At 37.2% G+C, this 19,907-nt stretch overlaps 1 protein-coding gene across 2 annotated transcripts in view; it reads left to right on the plus strand.

Annotated features, from left to right (window-relative positions):
- Positions 1-19,907, plus strand: part of SNTG2 (syntrophin gamma 2) — a 269,256-nt gene that overhangs the window by 111,399 nt on the left and 137,950 nt on the right. For both annotated transcript variants that reach the window (XM_069851590.1, XM_069851589.1), the window contains exon 2: positions 2,654-2,791. In XM_069851590.1, coding sequence (XP_069707691.1) covers positions 2,654-2,791 — 138 coding nt within the window. The remainder of the gene's footprint in view (positions 1-2,653; positions 2,792-19,907) is intronic.

Consider the following 19,907-nt stretch of genomic DNA (forward strand, 5'->3'; position numbering starts at 1 on the left):
GGTATTGGATTTTAATGGGAATAGATGAGCTGCAGTGAGACTTTCAGTTTAAGTACCGTGATGGAAAATGCTAAGCTATTTCATCAGTCACTCTATGTATTTCATTCATTACTTGATCCTCTGCTCCAAATGAAAGTTCAAGGGTTTTTTTATTATGTTACTTCTAAACATATGTAGCGATTACAAGCCAGAGAGATGTTATGGGTTTAGGCTGTATAAAAAGTCCTCTAGAGCTCTGTTCTCATGCTCTGGTACAGCAGTAAAAGTAACAGCACAGAATCACTAGGTTGAAAAAGACCCACAGGATCATCAAGTCCAACCATTCCCATCAATCACTAAACCAAGCAGGTGCCAGTCCAGGTGAGATGATGGTGCATAACCCATCAACAGCAGCAAAATGTGGGGAAGGTGGTTTTTCAAAGCAATTATGCTGTTTGAAAACACTGTTATGCAGTACGGCTTTTAAGCGGGTGGTGTTGACACAGTTTTCATATGTTGTCATTCACAAAAATGTGTTAATAAAACATCCACATATGCTAGAAATACATAAAAAAAAAAAAAAACAAAAAAAAAACCCCAAACCTTGGAAAAAGAATCAATGTGGAGTTCCAAACAGTGAGAACAATTAAGGCTTTGCACTCTCACTGAGCATGGTTTCCTTTAGACATTAACAGCAAACAGTAAGGACAACATTTATCTGCTGGCAGTTGGACATTGGTGTCTGAGTTATTTATTTTTTAAGTCACAGAAACAAGCTGTGATGCAATTTGTTCCCTTCTAGATGGATCTATGCAGGAGATCAGGTAAATCATACTTTGGAGGAGTCTGTTGCTCACCACTGTCTTGACAGAGTCTAAATGGCTCTCCTAAATATGGATTTCTACCTTTGACAAGATCCGTTTCAAGCTGAAAATGCCTACACGTGGCTGTATGCTGGCATGACCGATGTCTGTATCCTGTTATAATCATGGAAATTTGGTCTTGCCTCCAGTTAGAGAAGGACCTGAACGTCCTAAAAAGCCTGTGTCAGCCTTACGTGTGCAGAGATCTTGGATAGTGTCTTAAGTGGCAGCAGTGGCCTTACATGGGGACAACCACTGTGAGCCTAGGGACTGCAGAACCTCATGAGCAATTCAGCTGAGCAACTGCTGTGTACGTACTTCAGGGCAAATTGAATTGCTCTCTAGGCTGCATTTTACGTTTCTGCATTTTACGTTTCTGCTGTAAGGGAGACTTTGACTCTCAGCTGCTGCATGGAGCTACACCACATCTAAATTTAAGTGCCTTAAGCTTAAACTGATCCTGCCTTTAAAGACCAAAAGGTTTTACTGAGAATCACCACAGTCCTTTCTCCCTAGTTTTATAGAAATGAAAACATGATTATGAAGATAATGTTCTGTATTTGATTTTATTTTACAATCCCTCAAGCACTCATTCAGTGCTCAGGGCATATTTCTCCTTTAATTCCATTACATAGTTTACTATTTGACAAAACATAGATTAACAACTTTATTTTAAATTGTTTTTTTAAAACAAATGCTGTGGATAAACCTTAATTTATGCTTGATAATTCTTCAGTTGCATAGAGGAAAGTGCAGTGTTGTGATGATGCTGTTATAATATATAAATTAATAAACAAGTATGACTTTTAAATATGGTCATCCGTTTCACCACAGGTGTTTTGCTTTTTCTCTTCTATGCAATGACTGTAAAGCTCTGAAATTGAATTAGTCTGCTTATTTTATTAATAAGCTATAAGCAGCCTTCCAGTACCTGAAGAAAGCTGGGGAGGGACTGTTTACAAAGGCTTGGAGTCATAGGATGAGGGGCAATGGGTATAAATTGGAGAGGGGCAGGTTTAGACTGGACATAAGGAGGAATTCCTTCATGATGAGGGTGGTGAGGTCCTGGCCCAGGTTTCCCAGAGAAGCTGTGGCTGCAGGGACTGGAACTGGATGGGCTTTAAGGTCCCTTGCATCCCCAACTATTCTATGATTCTATACCAAAACACTTGACTTCCCTACAGAGTTTGCTAGTTGTTAGTCCAGAGATGATGTAACTTCAGAAATGTACCTCCTTGGTCTAAACAAATAGAAACCTGCAACACCTGTATTTGTTTGTGTGTCTTGCAATGAGTAAACAATTGCCTACTGTCAAAGAACTTTATATCTTAAAGACAACATTTATGAAGGGTACAATGACACAGTGAAAGGAGCATCTCTAAGTCAGGAACAGCACTGTGCTTCCCCTCTTCTTGCTGAAACTGGAAAATGTGTTCACATAGATTTATACACACCTATCTGCTTGCAGTACAGTTGTATAAAAAGTTGCATAATTACAATAAAAAGAACATCATTCAATCAGTAGCAACACTCCTTTGTGGAACAGTCGTATGGAGAATTCTACTTTTTTATTTTAATTTTTTTTATATATTAATGTCTGCTTCAAAGACTATTTAGCTTGTATTTAATAGTACAGAAAAGGCTTTTAATGCCTAGTCCATTTGAAGACTGAAAAGCAGAACATTTTTCCATTTTCTGTAAACAGAGCTCATTTATATGCCTTTTATTTATTGAATGGGATAGAGGTGGTTATTTATCATTATGAAGTGTTTGTATTCTTAACTTTTTCTTTCTGTGCCTTGTTTTTACAGACTAAAACTGGTATTGCATTGTTGTATGATGAAGTATCGGAAAATGCTTATGACATCCGCCTGAAGCTTACAAAAGAGGTATTAACAATTCAAAAACAAGATGTCGTCTGTGTTAGTGGGAGTGATCACAGTGCAAATGTAAGTGCTTCTATATCTCTGTGCTTTCGACTGTATACTTTGTCTTCTGCAGTGATCAGTTTATGTTATTGGAGTGCAACAGGTTTCATTCAGTAAGAAAAATATATATAATGATTGGTTGTTGGGGGTTTTGTGTAAATTTGCATTCTTGCCTATAAAAACTTTTTTTTTTGGCCATTGCCATATATCCTTTATTCTGACATATGTAAACATAATAGGAGAAAAAATGTCTAGAATGACTGAGATTACAATATTCTTCCACCATATATTGCTAGGCCATTAAATTAAGAGAGGTGGAAATAAGTATTTTCCACTGAAAGCACTGCAAGAGTAAACTAAGATACCCGAAGTTTCTTCATTTGCGGATCAAATATTGACATTATGTCTGTTCAAGGGCATACAGCTCTCTGAGAGGACACTTGACAGACATTTATTTCATTTTAATTCTCTTTTGGGCACAGATTGGGCTTGATCAGTGCCAGCACATATGTGGTGCTTTTTTTCCCACAAATTCAATTTTGCTGATTTTTCAAAACATGTGGTGCCCCTAAGCAATAGAGGAATCTTCTGTATCACCATTTAATAATGCCATTAGAAAAACTAGTGGTGTTTTGCTTAAGCAGTACAACAGTGGTGTCTATGTTACAGATATCCCCAAACAGAGTATTTTATTTCTTCCTGTGAAGTGTAACTCTTAAAACTAATTGTATGTATCCCAAATTTTACCGAGTAAAATAAATTCCATGAACTGTGCTGATATTTGCTAGAGTGAAAAATTCCTGGCAGCCTCCTCAGAGAGAGCCAAGGGAACACTTGTCTGTGTACTTGCTGTATTGTGCATCAAATAAATATAAAATGTGGCACTGTGGGACATCAGGTGAGTTTGTGATACTCAGCTAAAAATTAGGAGCCAAAAAGTATATAATAGGCCTCCATATATACTTAGGTGAGTGTGTGTCAGAGAGAGGATGGTCTGGCTATATAGCAGAGAACTGTGTTTCTTTTCTGCCATAGTAAATTCTTATTCGAATTGTTTCAGAACACACAAAATATAATTTGAAATACATTTTAGTAGTTAGAATCATTATGTACCAGTTTCAAAACTTGTCTGTGGAGCTCTGTGGAATATGACTCGTGCTTAAAATTGCTCAAAAAGTTTTCATCAGTTCATGAAAATGTTCCATCAGTTTGCGAAAGGCATGTCCCGTTCTTTTTGGTTTGCTGAAATAAATATAAGCTTCAGCCAAAAATCATGAGGTTGGATTTCACTGGGAAGCATGAAAAACTACAGCTTATAACTGCAGACATTGCTGGTAGTTCTGATAAGTTGTATGTAAATTGTGGTTGCGAGGGTCACAGGAAAATACCATGTGACTGCAATATATGGTGTTTGTGCATGTAAGTATATGTGAATGTTCTGGAGTCAATGGTATTTATCAACTTCCATTAAAAAAGAGTGCAAATTCTATCATACCTAGTCCCAGATTATTACTTGACTGAATCAGCACAGGCTGGCTTCATCTGAGGAAATGCTGCATCAAATTTGTGTGTGTGTTGATCTTCACTCTTTGATCACTCAGGAAGAAAAAAAAAAATTAAAAAAAAAAATCCACAACCACCACCAGCAAAAAAACCCAAAACAAAACAGAGAAAAAAACAACCTTAAAATAAAACCCTTGAAACTCTAAAACTAAACAAAAAGGACCCCAGGTCAGCCTCTTCCTTTTAATATCAAGCTTTGGGTTGAGTCTGATTTTGATGCACTTATACATATTATGGGCGTCCTAAGCAGTATTTCCTGATGGAAGACAGGACAGGAAGGCAAGATTTGATAATATTTGGGAAGCTTGATTTTGAAAGAAATTCTGGAAAGTAAGAGTCCTTGCAGAGGAGGCAGAATGGGATATGCAGCCAGCGCATACAAAATGAGCTGAATTTCCTCAGTTGTATTTCATGACCAGTAGCGATTACACAGCGGGTAAGTCTGGAGAGGAGGGACTCCTGACACTGTATCAGAATGGAAACAACTTTTCCGTGATATAGAAGTAGGTTTAAATGTGTAAAAGAGATGGAATTTCAAATATAGTCCAGACGTTACTTCATGTTTGAGTTGCAAAGTGCTATGGGGCTGTAAGGGAAGGATCCATTCAGAAGGGATTTCTTTTCCTCCTCATTTTGTTGATAGACAGCATGGGCAGTCCTGCCAAGCTGACCTTCTGTGGAAAACATTGTTAATGTTATCTCCTTACTTTCCATAAAGTTTCTTGCTGAAGACTCCGGAAACTAAATTTTAAGCCTCTGATCTGTTGTTTTTCCATGTGTCTTGCAAGATCTCCCCAAGATGTTCCTTTCCAAAAGTGTTATCGTCAGTCCTCCTGAACTTTTGTTGTCAAACAGTAATGAGAAAATTGGACTAAACTGTAGCTTTGTGGCAATATTAGCTCTTTGTATAATACACTTTGAACTAAATAAAAACTTTTGTAACACTGGCATTTATTATGGATGCCAATCAAGTGTAACACGAAGATAAACACTATTTTTTACACTACATAAATTGTTAGTACATAGGAGATGAAACCCAGAATTTGCTGTCATGCTGAAATAGCTGGTAGTTCTTTTGAACCATTTTTGGTAATTCAGAAGTTTCACATTTGCAGATACAAAGGAAAAAATCCAAGATGATAAATGCTTTACTTTTAACGTAGTTCAAGAAAATAATTTTTGTGCCTGTGCTGTGTGATTCAAAATATTAATAGAAAATTGTAACCTGAAAGTCATTTCTATAGCATTCATAAACAATCCCATTGTCTTACTGATTTGTTCTCCTTCTTCCTATACTTTTTCTTTCTCAGGTATTCATAGTTAATCTGTATTTTACACATGGCCATTCATCAAACTGGTTCCTTTGCAACAAAAGCAGAAATAACTCATCTGCCTTCTTTCTGTAGTCACCTAAAACATGTAGGAGGGGAAAAAAAATCTTTTGTTTTTAGAGTAACTTTTCTTATTAGGTCAGATATGCGAATGGAAAGATGTTGTAAAAGAAAGTTATGTGTCTGCTTGTTGGCAACTGGTTCTTCAGCCAGTTTTGTGGGATGCATTTGCTTCTAGTCTCCTTTTGGCTGTCAGATTGGATGATCCTGATGAATACTGAAGACAGGATTTGCAGCCATGTGTAATGAGCTCAGCTAGTCCCGTCCAGTTCTTAATGCTGCAGGGACTGGCAAAGACATCAGTGATCACTAGAGCCGCTGTTGTGGGTTGGGCTTTCAGCAGTAGACATTATTCTCAAGGATAAAAGGCTTTCACTATAATATATATGTCATCTTCTAGATCTATTCTTGTTTCATATTTTGCCTTTTGCCATTGATTTAGGTGCTGCTTTTAAGCACTGAGAAAGCTTCACCTTTGATGAGAAATTGTAGAGATGGCTTTCTGTTATTTAATGCCAATTCACCCCATTCCACTAGTTCATGCTATCTTGGGATTGGCTGCAGAGTAATGTGAGCATGGTTTGTGAAATTTAAGATGTATATAGGAGAAATAATATAAAGACAGCTGATTTTTCTCATTAGTTTTCAAATTTTTTTGCAGTAGACAAGATGGCTTTTAAATATCTCTAAAAACCTATTGTTGCATGTTGTATAATATTACATTTTTAAAAGTAGTTCTATGTAACTATATATGTCAGGTACAGTTTATATATTTTATATTTATGTGCTTAAATATGCAATCATTCCACCGAGATGTATTTCAGAACTTCAGACTTGGCAAATCCAAGTGTTCTAAGCAAGACTTCATAACATAGTATTATGTTTGAGATGTTCAGATTTATAGGAAAAAGGAGAATGTATGGGTGTATCAGAATCAGTGTGTGCTCATAGAAGCACAAAGGTGTTGACAGGAATGGTGTATTGAAAATAAATAGACATTTTGCTACCATCTAAGTATTTTTAACACAAGATATTTTTCCCCCAAGTTTAAAGTTTAACACTACTCATAGAATGGAATTAATTGTATGACAGACAGGGAGAGATCTGTTTTTAGTTAAAGGAGAAACAGGGAGGCATTCATTTTTATACTCTATTCTTCATTAAGGTATGATTTTTCTTTAAGTTTTTGTCATTCTGCATGCTAGAAGTAATTTCTTACATGCAGTGCCTCACTCCCTCAATATTCTTTGTTTTTCTTCCATGTATATTGCTATAATCCTTCTCCTGTCTTCAGCCCACCAGTTTTTATGCCTCTCCTTTTTCATAAGTGATTCTTTTTCATTTACTTTTTATTATATTTCTTTTTTTTTTCCCTGCTAATTCCACTTGCAAAGTAAGAAACATAAAGGAAATGCTTCTGGCTTTGTATCTAACCCAGTCCTTCTCACAGAGCTGAATTGTTTCTGACCTGGTCAGTGGGCTGACAAATAGGTTTCTGAAGCAGGTTCTTGGCCGTCTTGATTGAAGGACTCCTCCGAGGTTTATATGGATCTAATAGAATTAGAATAAAACAAACCTTTGTATCCTGGGTACCCAATTGTCCAGCTTCACAAGTCGTGTCTTAGCTGGACTTTATCAGAATGAGGCAAGGGATGTGAATAGGGGAGAAAAATAGCAAGATTCGTTGTTTTGTTGATTCAAAAAATAGAAACAGTGCCTGAAACTCCTGTTTAAATCCCTGATGAGACTGCTATGACTTTTTCTTTGTAACTCAGATGCTAATAAGGACAGAGAGGGATGTTATTTTAGCAAACCTCTAGGGAACGGATCAGCATTAAAGTCTAAAAGTTAATTTTTTTTTTTTAACTCCGGGAAATTTCTGTCTAGATAACTACTAATATTACTGTTTGCCTGAAGCCTGTTCTGCCATCACTGGTGTGGTATTCTAGTCCAGAATTATTTTTTAAAGAAGCTAGTAATTAACATTTGCTGTCTTCTTGGAAACATCGAGTGGGTGATTAAGTAAGATTCTTCCTTTTGAAACTAAGATGGCTTGTATGGAGAAAATACATTATTTAACCTTTTGTTATTTGTTTGCCACGCTCTGGAAAGCTGACCTAGATATTAAGACTATAGCTATCAAATAATTCCTTAGGATCTTTATTATGACAGATCATGAGCTCGTTTTGCTGTCACTTTGAGAACAGTTGAAAGTTTGTATCACAAAATAAATAATAAATATGAGCATTCATCAGCATAACAAAAAATCTTTATTATTAAAGATAAAAGTAAGTAGCTTAACTAAAAAGCCTATAAATGTAACAACAGAAGATTGTAAAGGACACTAGGGATATCTCTGCAAAATAATCTCTCCCTGAGATGTGGGAAGAGACCAGCTGAAGTTAAGCATCCATACCAATAATATACAAGAAGGGCAGCACAGCATTCATGATTCAGGCAGATGTACCAAAATATGTGTCTTTTATTAAAATTTCAATTAATCCGTTACATCTGGAGCCACAACAGACTGTCAGGATTGGTAAAGAATATTAGAATATTAGAAATATTAGCAACAGCAGTATTAGAATCACAGAATCATAGAGTAGTTTGGGTCAGAAGGGACCTTAAAGCCCATCCGGTTCCAACCCCCCTGCCATGGTCAGGGACATCTCCGACTGGACCAGACTGCCCAAGGCCCATCCAACCTGGCCTTGAAAACCTCCAGGGATGGGGCAGCCACAGCTTCCCTGGATGAGAGCTTGTGAGAGCTTGTGCAGCAGTTTAAAATATTCAGCAATCAGAGGCAAAATATCTCTCTGTGATGAAAGCATGAACCTTTCCAGTTACGACATGTGGGATATTGATGCATGCAACCTCTACTGTTCATCTTTGTCTTCACACTAGCTAACATATGAAACATTATGCAAAGTGAACGTGAGTGAAATTAATCAAATAAGAACAGCTGTATTCTGACAGGTTTTAGCTATAATTCATTGTTATAGGACGCTTTTCTAATTAAAAGACATCAATTCATTTTTAATGTGAGAAGAAAGAAATATAATCATATCTTGACATAGGGTCCTATATATGTTATTGATAACTCTGGAAATCCATATTTGTAGGCGACCTGCGTAGACTCAATAATCTGTGTCATTGGTCTGAGAAGATTCTGAGTCCTGGCTCCTCATACTACTTGTCAAAAAAAGTTCCTATCCCAAATTAAGCATCTTACAACTTGGTGGAGAAGTTCCAAGAATTCTTGTAAATTCATACTGAGACCGATTATGTTTCATTCAGACACATTTAACATAATCTCTACACCCTGAAGAATAAAAATCAATGGGGTTTGTTGCAGTCATCTTTACTAGAACAAATCATGGAGTAATTTAGATTGAAAGGGGTCTCTCGACACTGCTAGAGGGTCTTCCCAGAGCCTTCTCTTCCCTAGACTGAACAACCCCAAGTATTTTTTGGTCCTGAACTGCTGCATCGTGGAAGGAGGAATCTCCATGTCCCAGTCTTAGGTGGTGGCACTGCAGTTCATCTGACATGCTCCAAAATACGTCAGATGATATCTTCACAAATCAGCGTAAAGGTATGGGGTTGTAGCCTTATCATGTATACATCTATATTGCTAGACTTAATGATTAAATATAATCCAGCACTATTTCTCATTAGAGTGCTGCATGCACTCTCTTTCCTCAATATGGTGTTTCTTCTGAATTCTATCAGGAAACAATTTTCGCAAGAGCAGCCCCTACGCTAGTTTAGAATCCATATTTCTAGGAAGAGAGTCAGCCAATAAGTGAACTGCAACCTGCGGCCACTGGCAAGTTGGAAGTCTGCTGTTCATCAGTGAGAAGGGAGCAGAAGTGGAAATCTCCATACTTTGCAGAACATTAAACACATACAGAACAACTTGCTGAGGAAGCTCTGGGGCTGGAGAGGTGGAACGTTTGAGCTGAGAAAATCCTCATCATGGGAACTGCCCATCTTGAGGAGAAAATTTCATGAAGGATTTCATATATCCTTGTTCTCCACAACCAGCAGGATATCTACATTTCATGATACATTTCACTGGGGTCTCAGATTTTGACAGGACCTGTTTCTGCAATCATTTTTCATCTCATAACTTCCTTGTTGTAGCTTCAAGAGCTGTTGCAGAAGAGAAGATTTGACCGGTATATTAAGTATCTATCTTTATTGTCTTACTCCTTCTAGTATCAGACTGTATCTTCCCTTGTCTCCGTGCAGGGCAGGTTGCAGGCTTCTCTTTTAACTCTTCATATTGCAGTTCCCTGTTCTGCTTCTTCCTTCCTCCTGCATGTTTCCCGAGGGCCTGGGTGGCAAGCTCTGCTGTTATTTCCATCTTTGCCCGAGAATGGCTTTTATTTTCTGTTGTCAACCTGCCATGCAATACCTGTAGTAAACTTGACATCTTACTTTCAACAAGTAAGGAGACCTTTTGAGACCGCTCTTTCCAGTAAGTGACAGATGCAACTGTAGTAGTGGAAACAGTTTATTTATCTAACAAGAAACGTAGACTGAACTACTCAGAACAATGCAGCAAAGAATGATTTCTTGGCTCACGTTTTCCTGTCGTCCTGTTTGAAACTTAGCTTGCTTGAGGAATAGTCTATTATCTGGTCAGGTAATAATCTGTTGTGATTTGAATGTGAGAATTAGATGAGTTCATGTACCAAGGCATGTTTGCTTACAGCTATATTTAGTGTTGACAAGTCACTCAGCATCCAGTTCCCACAGTGGGGAAGATCCCTGCCTGGGAGGGGAGGCTCAGTAGTTCTCTGCCCCAAAGCAGGGGGGTGGGCCAGGCCAGGAGGGTGCTGCCCGGGTCAGCACAGTGGTCTTGGACTTACTGATTAAAAAAAAAAATTAGGAAAAAAAATTAGGCTTAGAATAAATCACAGTGTTGGTGATCTTTGTCTTCCAGCCTATTCTAGCCATTGCAAATGGGCTTGTTTCTTAGAACAGTTTCAAAAAAATCTGAAGATGCTGGGCTGTTTCAAGTGTTCCAGCATTTCTAACTATGTGCTTCAGTTTGGTGTTTGGAAATAATATATGCATCCATTAATATTTTTATGTGGATTGTCACAGAAAAGAGAAATTTAGTATATATAGACTTTTTCCAAATATATCTGTTTATACCAATGAACGTGAAGTGCTTCTAGCGGAATCTCCTTAAGTCCCTTTAGTATGTTTTTGATTAAGTTAGATAGGTATATTATTTTTCCTCATGAAAGATCCTTTACCACAAGTGCCAGTCCTAGGTGTTAACAATCTTGTAATAATGTCGTGATGGGTAGACATTCACAGGTGGAAAATCTTACTAAAAACCATTACGAAATATAAGGGCTGTGTTACCTCTCATGTTTTTCCATTAAGCTGCAGTCACTTCATATGAATGAATGCCAGGACATAAAAGATCTTTCCAGAGATAAACTTTTCTGTTGAGTCATTGTATTGTAAAGAACCTGGGAAGTTTTCTATGTCAAGATTTATCTCATACCCAAAAGAGAGGCATTTGACCATATAGTTCTCCAAATCACATGTGAAAGTATTATTTATTTTGAAACTAGTAAATCTATAGTAATGTTTTTCAACTATATCATTTTTGGTAGCTATTATAAGTAGCATTACACTTTCTGTTGCCAAGCAGCCTTTTCTGTATTGAGTTGTTGTTAGCATGGTGTTCTTTTGTACAATGCCTGTGATGGATACGTTTTAAAATCTGAACAGGCTGGACCACTGGGCTGAGTCCAATGGCATGAGGTTTAACAAGGCCAAATGCCGGGTCCTGCACTTGGGGCACAACAACCCTGAGCAGCTACAGACTAGGAGAAGTCTGGCTGGAAAACTGCCTGGAGGAGAAGGACCTGGGGATGTTGGTTGACAGCGACTGAACATGAGCCAGCAGTGGCCCAGGTGGCCAAGAAGGCCAATGGCATCTTGGCTTGGATCAGAAACGGCGTGACCAGCAGGTCCAGGGAGGTTATCCTCCCTCTGTACTCGGCACTGGTGAGACCGCTCCTCGAATCCTGTGTTCAGTTCTGGGCCCCTCACCACGAGAAGGATGTTGAGGCTCTGGAGCGAGTCCAGAGAAGAGCAACAAAGCTGGTGAAGGGGCTGGAGAACAGGCCTTATGAGGAACGGCTGAGAGAGCTGGGGGTGTTTAGCCTGGAGAAGAGGAGGCTGAGGGGAGACCTCATTGCTCCCTCCAACTACCTGAAAAGAGGTTGTGGAGAGGAGGGTGCTGGCCTTTTCTCCCAAGTGACAGGGGACAAGACAAGGGGCAATGGACTCAAACTCCACCAGGGGAGGTTCAATATGGACATCAGGAAAAAAAAATTCACAGAAAGTGTCATTGGGCACTGGCAGAGGCTGCCCAGGGAGGGGGTTCAGTCACCTTCCCTGAAGATGTTTAAGAGATGGGTGGATGAGATGCTGAGGGGCATGGTTTAGTTTTTTGATAGGAATGGTTGGACTCATTGATCCAGGTCTTTTCCAGTCTAGTTCTTTCAGTAAGTTCTTTCCTGGCATCATTCTTGAATATTTCTGCCTCATGGTCTTTATTTCAGTATTGATGACTGAGACTTTTTAAGGCACTCTTCCCCCCATCTATACAGTTATATGTACTGTTTCAATCTCGAGCTCTTCTAGAATTGGCATTCCCTGTATTTCTAACACTATTGAGAACTATTTTTAAGCAAAAGATAACAGGCTAAATTTAAGAATGCATTACATGGAATGCCTTAATCTGTGAACTATGGCTATCAGCATCATAAGCTGGGGCAAAATCTTTTCTGCTTTTCTGCTTCTTCTCATCTTTAATAGCCTGTTCTGCAGTGCAGTTGTTTGCCCTCATGCACAGAATGTGATACCATTCTCAATAAAGCCCCTATCTCCAAGCTGTGTGCTTTGAAGAGGTAGAAACCTACAGGTCGTGTTCTGGCCCTTCTGCAGAATAAACTTTATTCCATGAGGGAGATAGTGACTATAAGTAAGACAGGTTGGTCACACCTAAATTTTACTTCTAAACCAAAATGTAAATCCCATCCTTCTGCTGTTGCAACTATGCAAATTTCATCCTTAAAATTGATTTTGATTTTGTAACTTGCTAGTGGCTTGGCAGCTGTACATCTTAGTCTTTCAAAAAGAGTAGGCTGCTTTCTTAAATACAGTGTGGTTGTCTTTGGACATATACAAGCTTGTTCAGTCATTACATGTATGCTCCAGTGCTTCCATGCATCACAATGAGACAAAAGTTTTACTCAGACACGTACAATTAGGCAAAGTGTATTTCCTTTAATACTTAATGCATTACAAGAGTGAAAATTTTAGTAGCCTTCTCAGGTTTGCAATCTGTTCTTCAAAGAGAACATACATTTCCAAAATACGTATTCTTCCACCATAGACTAAGTCCAGATATGTCAGTCAACCTACCCACTCAAAGAACTTGACGTACAAGCAGAACAAGCTGCCTCTCAAATACTTAGTGGGTTAATCTACCTTTGCTTTCTATTGCTAGTGATTCTCAGACCTTAGATGCTAGAGAACATCATAGCACTATTGTTACTCCAATTCTTAAACATAACGGCAGGTGTTACAGAGTTGGTATTGCTTTGATAAACATAATAAAGTCCTTGAAATTGCAACAATAAAAGATCTCAGAAAGATAAGAATATTTCATGTTGGTATCCTGGCCAATTACTGTTTTAATAATTGGATTCTGTCAATTCAAATGTATCCCAAAGTTTCATGCAGGGCACTTATTCTTCCTCTAATCTCCTAGAAACAGAGAACAAAACAAAACAGCCTACTATGTGGTGCGTTATAGGTGGTACATAATTAGTTCTGCCTTATAGCACAACTGGAATGAGTGATCGTTGTAGTATACACATTAAGTACTTGGGAAGCCTTCAAGATGAAGAGCTTTTATAACCTGTGCATATTATTAAAGGATATCATTAGCAAAACAAACTGCTAGCTTAAAAGCAAAAGAATTATGAATTTCAGCATTCCAGTTCAGATTGATAATTAGTAACACTTTCTAAAGGGTTTTTCTTGCCTATGATGGAATTAAATGACACATACATCATATATTCAACTTTAGCTCTGTATTTTTTTTCAGAGTTTTGTTTTTTATTTTTGAGTGGTACAAATGTCTGCCTCACTTTAGTCTCAAACTATAAATAAATTAGTCTGAAAAGAAAAACTATATCTAGCCTACAGACAACTAGGAAGTGAAGTAAGTTGTATGTTTGACTGAGACATAAACACTGGGTTTTCAGCTGCATATGTGCGTGACATTATCATTAATGTCACAAATATTGCAACTCAGGTTTGGCAAGAATTTTTGGAGTAGAATTTATTTCCCAGTTTCCTGCTAAGATAGTGTGTGTCCAAATTTTGTAGCCATGGAATTTTGTTGTTGCATAAGTTGTTCGGAATTGAGACCCAGTATTATTTTTCTAACAGCAGCTGTTAGTGTTACCCTAGAAAACCAAACAGGGCAAGAATATGTGATGCCTCTCTTAACACTCTGCCTACCCCAAATTATTCAGTACTTTCCTGAGCCTAATGCAATTTCTTATTAGCTCTTGTCAGATTAATTTTTCTACAGTTGACCTATATCCCCTTGAACACATTTAAACTTTCAACATCCAGAATTTTTTTATCAGACTCTAGAATATGTTATACATTGCACAAAGGGTCACTGCTTTTTTGTTCATTCTGAACATGACTCCTAATAGTAAAATTGATGCTCTCTAGCTTTTGCTGGTGGGTCTCTTCCAACCTGGTTATTCTTTGATTCTATGATTCTATGACAGATTCCCATTCACTCTTCTCTATTTAACTTACTGTATTATAAGAGCCTCCTGATCCCTAGTCTGTCTTTTGTCCTACTCTGTTATTCCTTATACAGGAGTGGTTTTGTGCTTCCATCATCCTTATTGGTGTTTTCTGAACCTTTTTTAGAAATTTCTTATATGAATGGACCAAAATATTGTACAATTTTCATGGTGGGGTGAACTTTGGATTTCTGTGGTGGTATAATGATTGCTTCAGCCTCTGCTCTTTTACTAAGACTTCCAAAATATTCAGTTTGTCTTGTTGACCACTACTGAACACTGCAATGATTTTGTAATGGAATCATCTATTTTAACCCCAAGGTCTTACTGCTTAATATAAATTGCTCATTCAGAATTAATCCTAAATCTTTATATAAATAATATATATGGGGAAAATTATCTCTCTCACTGCCTTTGATCTGCTGTTGCATTTTGTGTGCTGTTTTGTTGCCTGGTTACTAATTTGTAAGATACTCTGCAGATATTTTAGTTTCACTTATTCTTCTTGTCCCAGTAAACAGCAAAGTTAATCTTACTGCTCATACCTTTTTTCTTTTGTTTTAATTCTTCACAAATATTTTAAATAATGCAGGTTGCAACATAAACAACAGTGGAACTTCACCGATGGGTGATCTTGCTTCACTGTGAGAATTACACATTTAATCCATCCCTTTGTTTTCTATCTATATTCTAACTAATTTTAAATAGCAATGGATCTGTGCAATACTCCTCTCTCATGGTTCCTACATTTCCATAACTCACCTTTAAAAAATACACAGTCTCTTCCAAGACAGGTAGGTTTATCAAAGTGTCTGCCAGTTTCATTCTTTGTTCTAGTTTCTTCCACTGCCTAGAGATATTTTTTTTCTGCTATAGTTTGTTCTAATAATTCTAGTGCAGGACTTAAGTTTCCTACGCTTTAACTGGAGCCTCTTATTAAAGAAATGGGATTTTATTTTCAATGTTGTAGCCTTCAAGTATCAAGGCTTTACTGATAAGTATCAATCCAGTGCCCCTGCTTTGATTTATCCCTGAGTTCCTTTAAGATCCATATGAAAGCTTTCTGACCCTGGTGAGTTGTTACTGTTATTTAGTCAATTTGATTCTGAAGTGGTTTCAAATTCAGAAAGATCCATACATCCTTTGTGCTACAAAGAATGTTGGAGGAATGTCTCTAGTTTCTTTCACACTAAAGAAAAGTGTTCATTTATCTTCCCTTCAGTTGCCTAATTTTCTCTGGAGTGTGCCTTTTATATTTTGATCATGAATTGGCCCTGCGGTTTCCTTGGCAGGCCCACTGCTTCTGATAGAATTAAAGATTTAATGTTAATTTCTATTCTTTTTTTTTGGAACTGTCTTTACCGTTAGTGCCCAATTGTGTTTTTTCAATTATATTTGTTTGTGTTCTTTTTTCTTATCTTCATTTGACTATGATGCCCATCAGTCTTTATATGTACTTACCTCTCTTAACCTCCTTTTTAGCCATGCATTTTCTTTTTACTCCCAAAAAAGCCCTGCTAATAAATGGCATTCCTTGGCTTTGTGCTTCTAGTGTGATACTCTTAAGCACTCTTCACAAGATCCCTCACTTGCATAGTTCCCTTCTTGGGATCACAGTTGCATAAATGTTGAATCTAACACAGACAGCAGTTGCTATTACAGAAGAACTCTTCAGCTGTAAAAGTTTTAACTAAATCCTGCCTGTTATACTCAAGATTAGGGCAACTACTAAGTCTAATCTTGAGAGCTCCATGAAGCAGTGACTTCTAGAAACCTGTTTGCTTTATATCCTTATGTGTGGCTGTTCAATCTACCAGAGGTTAAGTGTAGTCCTTTACCATTGTTACATTTCTCATTTATCTTTCCTCTTTGCATACCTCAGTCATTGTTATCATCCTAGTTGAGTGGTCACTAGTAGATTCTTGGTTGTATTATATATAGCCTGGAATCTGTTGTTTACTTATTGAGGTAGTTTTCTTGTTAGTTTTATTTGAGTTTTAAGTTCTCTCTAGAACAAGGCATTTACTCTGCTGGTTATCTAGCCTATTTTACCTTTCTTACAAACTTTGCATCCTAGTGTTAGAGGTTTCTTCTACATCTCCAGAGTGTTTATACCTCTCTTTAGTTCAGATTTAGTGCAATTCTGGATTTGTTCCTGACACTCCATTTTACATTTCCTTTTTGTATTATTCCCTCACTGACCTGTCCTTAGCTTCAGGATGCAGAATATCTCTTTTTATATCCATAACAGAAACAAAAACCCATAATCATACTGTCTTCTGTACCTGTCAACTTTTCCAGCGCTACAGTTGTGGTCTTCATAAGTTTTAAGTATCAGCATCTTTGGTTCTTCTACAGTTCAGATGAAGTCTGTGCTTCCTGTACTGGCTCCCTTTGTTTCAAAAATGCCCTCATTTTCTGAAGAACCTGAATCCATCTTCCTTGAGACATGTCTTTAGAAAGGCATTAAAACCTTGTCTGTATTTACCACCTTACAAGGACTATTGACAGAGTTTTGGAGAACCTTACTCTAGAACTCCAGGTCTCTAGCTATCTTTATTCCTACCTAATTTTCAAACCTAGGAGTTATTTCTTATATTTCCCTACTTTTTTGGTAAAAATGCAAATCAAACCTACCAGGTGCTTCTTGGGCTAAGTAGACTCCTGTGGTATGTGCCAACCTACACTTGTTTCCTCAGGTATTTTTGAGTCTTCTCGCTGGAGCTGTAAATGTGTCTCTCTATTTGCTTGATGGTCATCCACCCCCATTACAGATGTCTGGGATCTCTGGTTTAGGAGAGGCATTCACACATCAAGAAAGTATATTGACGTTGTCCATTACAAAAACTACTAATGAAATTAGTTCCCACATCACCGACCCTTCACATCCTGCCAGAAGATGTGACATGTGGACTCTGCCTCACCGTAGGCATGGCTTGTGAGACTGGGATTCTAAGACAAATCCTCTGTTCTTTGATTTGACTGAAAAATACCTTCCAGAATTTTGAGGGGGAAAAGTATGGGCAAACATGGGTTTCAGGGAGAAAAGGGTAGTCTCAGCATCTGGTAGTGAACGATCCTTGCGCTGAAATAGAAGTTCAATGCGTTCCTAGATGTGTCGTGTACATGAACTAACGCCAAATTAACACTGCTGATCAGGAATTGGGTGCATCTTAGCTTCTGATGTGAAATTATGTGTTAAAATGCTGAACATTCAAAGTTAAGGCTGAAGCAGGTCAACAACATACTTTGAAAAAATAAATTTCGTAGTAATACTTAAAATACACATTTAAGCATTTCAGATCACAAAAACAGAATTAATTGTCCCTAAATCTTTATGTGCCTCCATTCTTGCTCTGTAGAACGAGGTTTCTTGTGGAAGGTTGTGACACCAATTTCATATATGTGGATGTACCTAAATATTGTACTGCTTAGTAGCATTAAAATTAGCCCTTGAGTATTTTGTTATATTACATTTAGATCTAAATTAAATTTATGTTCATGTAATAACATGACAGATCGTGCTTTGAAGATTAAAAAAGAAATATGATCTCAATGCCATATTTATACCTTACAATTTTTTAAAAAAAAATCCAGTTACGGTGTGGTATACTACAAAAGTTTAGATTCTAATCTTGTGTCTGTAGTCTGAATGTGTCTGCTTTCCATTTCAAGTAACTGAAATTGTCACTGTATCTATCTTTAAGATTTGGTCATCTTCTACTGAGCAAGATGCTTTCATACTCTACTTGATCATCCCTGAAAAGAGTTTAAAAAAAAAGCTAAGTATGTTTAACTGCTGGCATGTGTTTCACTACTACACAAATCTCTCAAGCTGTTTGGCATTCTTGTGGCTCTTGCCTTCTCCCTCTTCAGTTTATTTGTGTAACTTCCAAATGAGCATATCAGAACTAGCTGTATTATTTAAAGTGTGTGGATCACTGCCAGACACAGAAGTAATTTATAGTATCTCTGCTCCTTCTTAATAGTCTCCTGATGATGTAGGATTACACTAGTGATTTTGGCTGTGGCGTTGTGCAGGAATATATTTTTTGCTCATGCTGAGCATGACTCATATTGTTGGGGGGTTTGTGAGACCACATTCCACCAGATAAAGTGTTTTTCTCTATTTGTTTGAGAGGTTTTCATTATTAAAAGGATTACCTTAAATGACTTTGAATGGCTGTATGTTTAGAACCTGTCGTGTTCATGTCTACCTTATCACAAGTGCTTCCCCTTAGAACCACTATTCCCCTCTAAAATTGTTCCTTTTTAAATTCTTATGAACTGGGTTTGCTGTTATTCCACAATGGAATGGTTGCTTCATTGCTAGATTTACAATCAGCTGACCTTTAAGCTCTGTGATAGAATGAAGATCTATGGTTCTCTTTATGCACGTTCTGTGTTGACTCAGTATTAGTTTTTTTCTAATCTTCTGGAATTATATACTGTTCAGTTACTGAAAATTCGAAATCAGTAATTTAAATTTACCTATAGAGAACTATTACGTAGGAAATATTTAGGTACATGTTTAATACCTTCTTTAAAGTGTGCTTTAATGGGAATTATTGAAGCTCTGTAATAAGCAATATAAGAAACACGAAAATATAAATATCAAGATTATGACAATATGTTCTGCAAATAGATTGCTTTGTAGGGCTACAAACACAATTATGTCATCAGTATTGTCATTCGAAGTGTACCTATCAACCATACAAAACTACATATTAATTATAGTTGAATAAATAATACCTTGCTTGTCTTTTATAGAATGGCTAAAGCTATCTGTGTGGTATGTGTGTCTTTGTTGTTGAATAATGCTTAAGCAATCTAAACTGTCAAAATATTTATTCCATCATCCGTATGTGATGGTATAATTTGTTTACAGGATGTAAGTATAGGCAGATAGAAATGTTAATTGAATAAGCAGAGGGAGGATTTATGTCATGGAAAATGGTTCTTGGGAATGAGTCACTGAATTTAGAGGTAGAGACTTATTATAATTCAGACAGGGTCTGAACAGTCCATATAATTTTGATCAAAAGTTTTGAGGCAGAAAGGAACCTCTGAAACAGTTTGAATTAGCAAAGATTTCAATAAAGCTGAATTATAGCATCTGAAATTGAATAATATAAACCTTTTGATATAAATCAGGCACAGGGTGTCATAATATAATAGTTCTCCATTTTCAGCACAGACTGCTGTAGTATAATGTTCATGGAAACAGGAGGGAGAAATTTTGAAAATATATGACTATATTCCTAATTTTTTTACCATATGCATTAGTTTTACCTCAAAATAAAACCAAGATTT

Source organism: Phaenicophaeus curvirostris, chromosome 2 (genome assembly GCF_032191515.1).
Source record: "Phaenicophaeus curvirostris isolate KB17595 chromosome 2, BPBGC_Pcur_1.0, whole genome shotgun sequence".
NCBI lineage: Eukaryota > Metazoa > Chordata > Aves > Cuculiformes > Cuculidae > Phaenicophaeus > Phaenicophaeus curvirostris.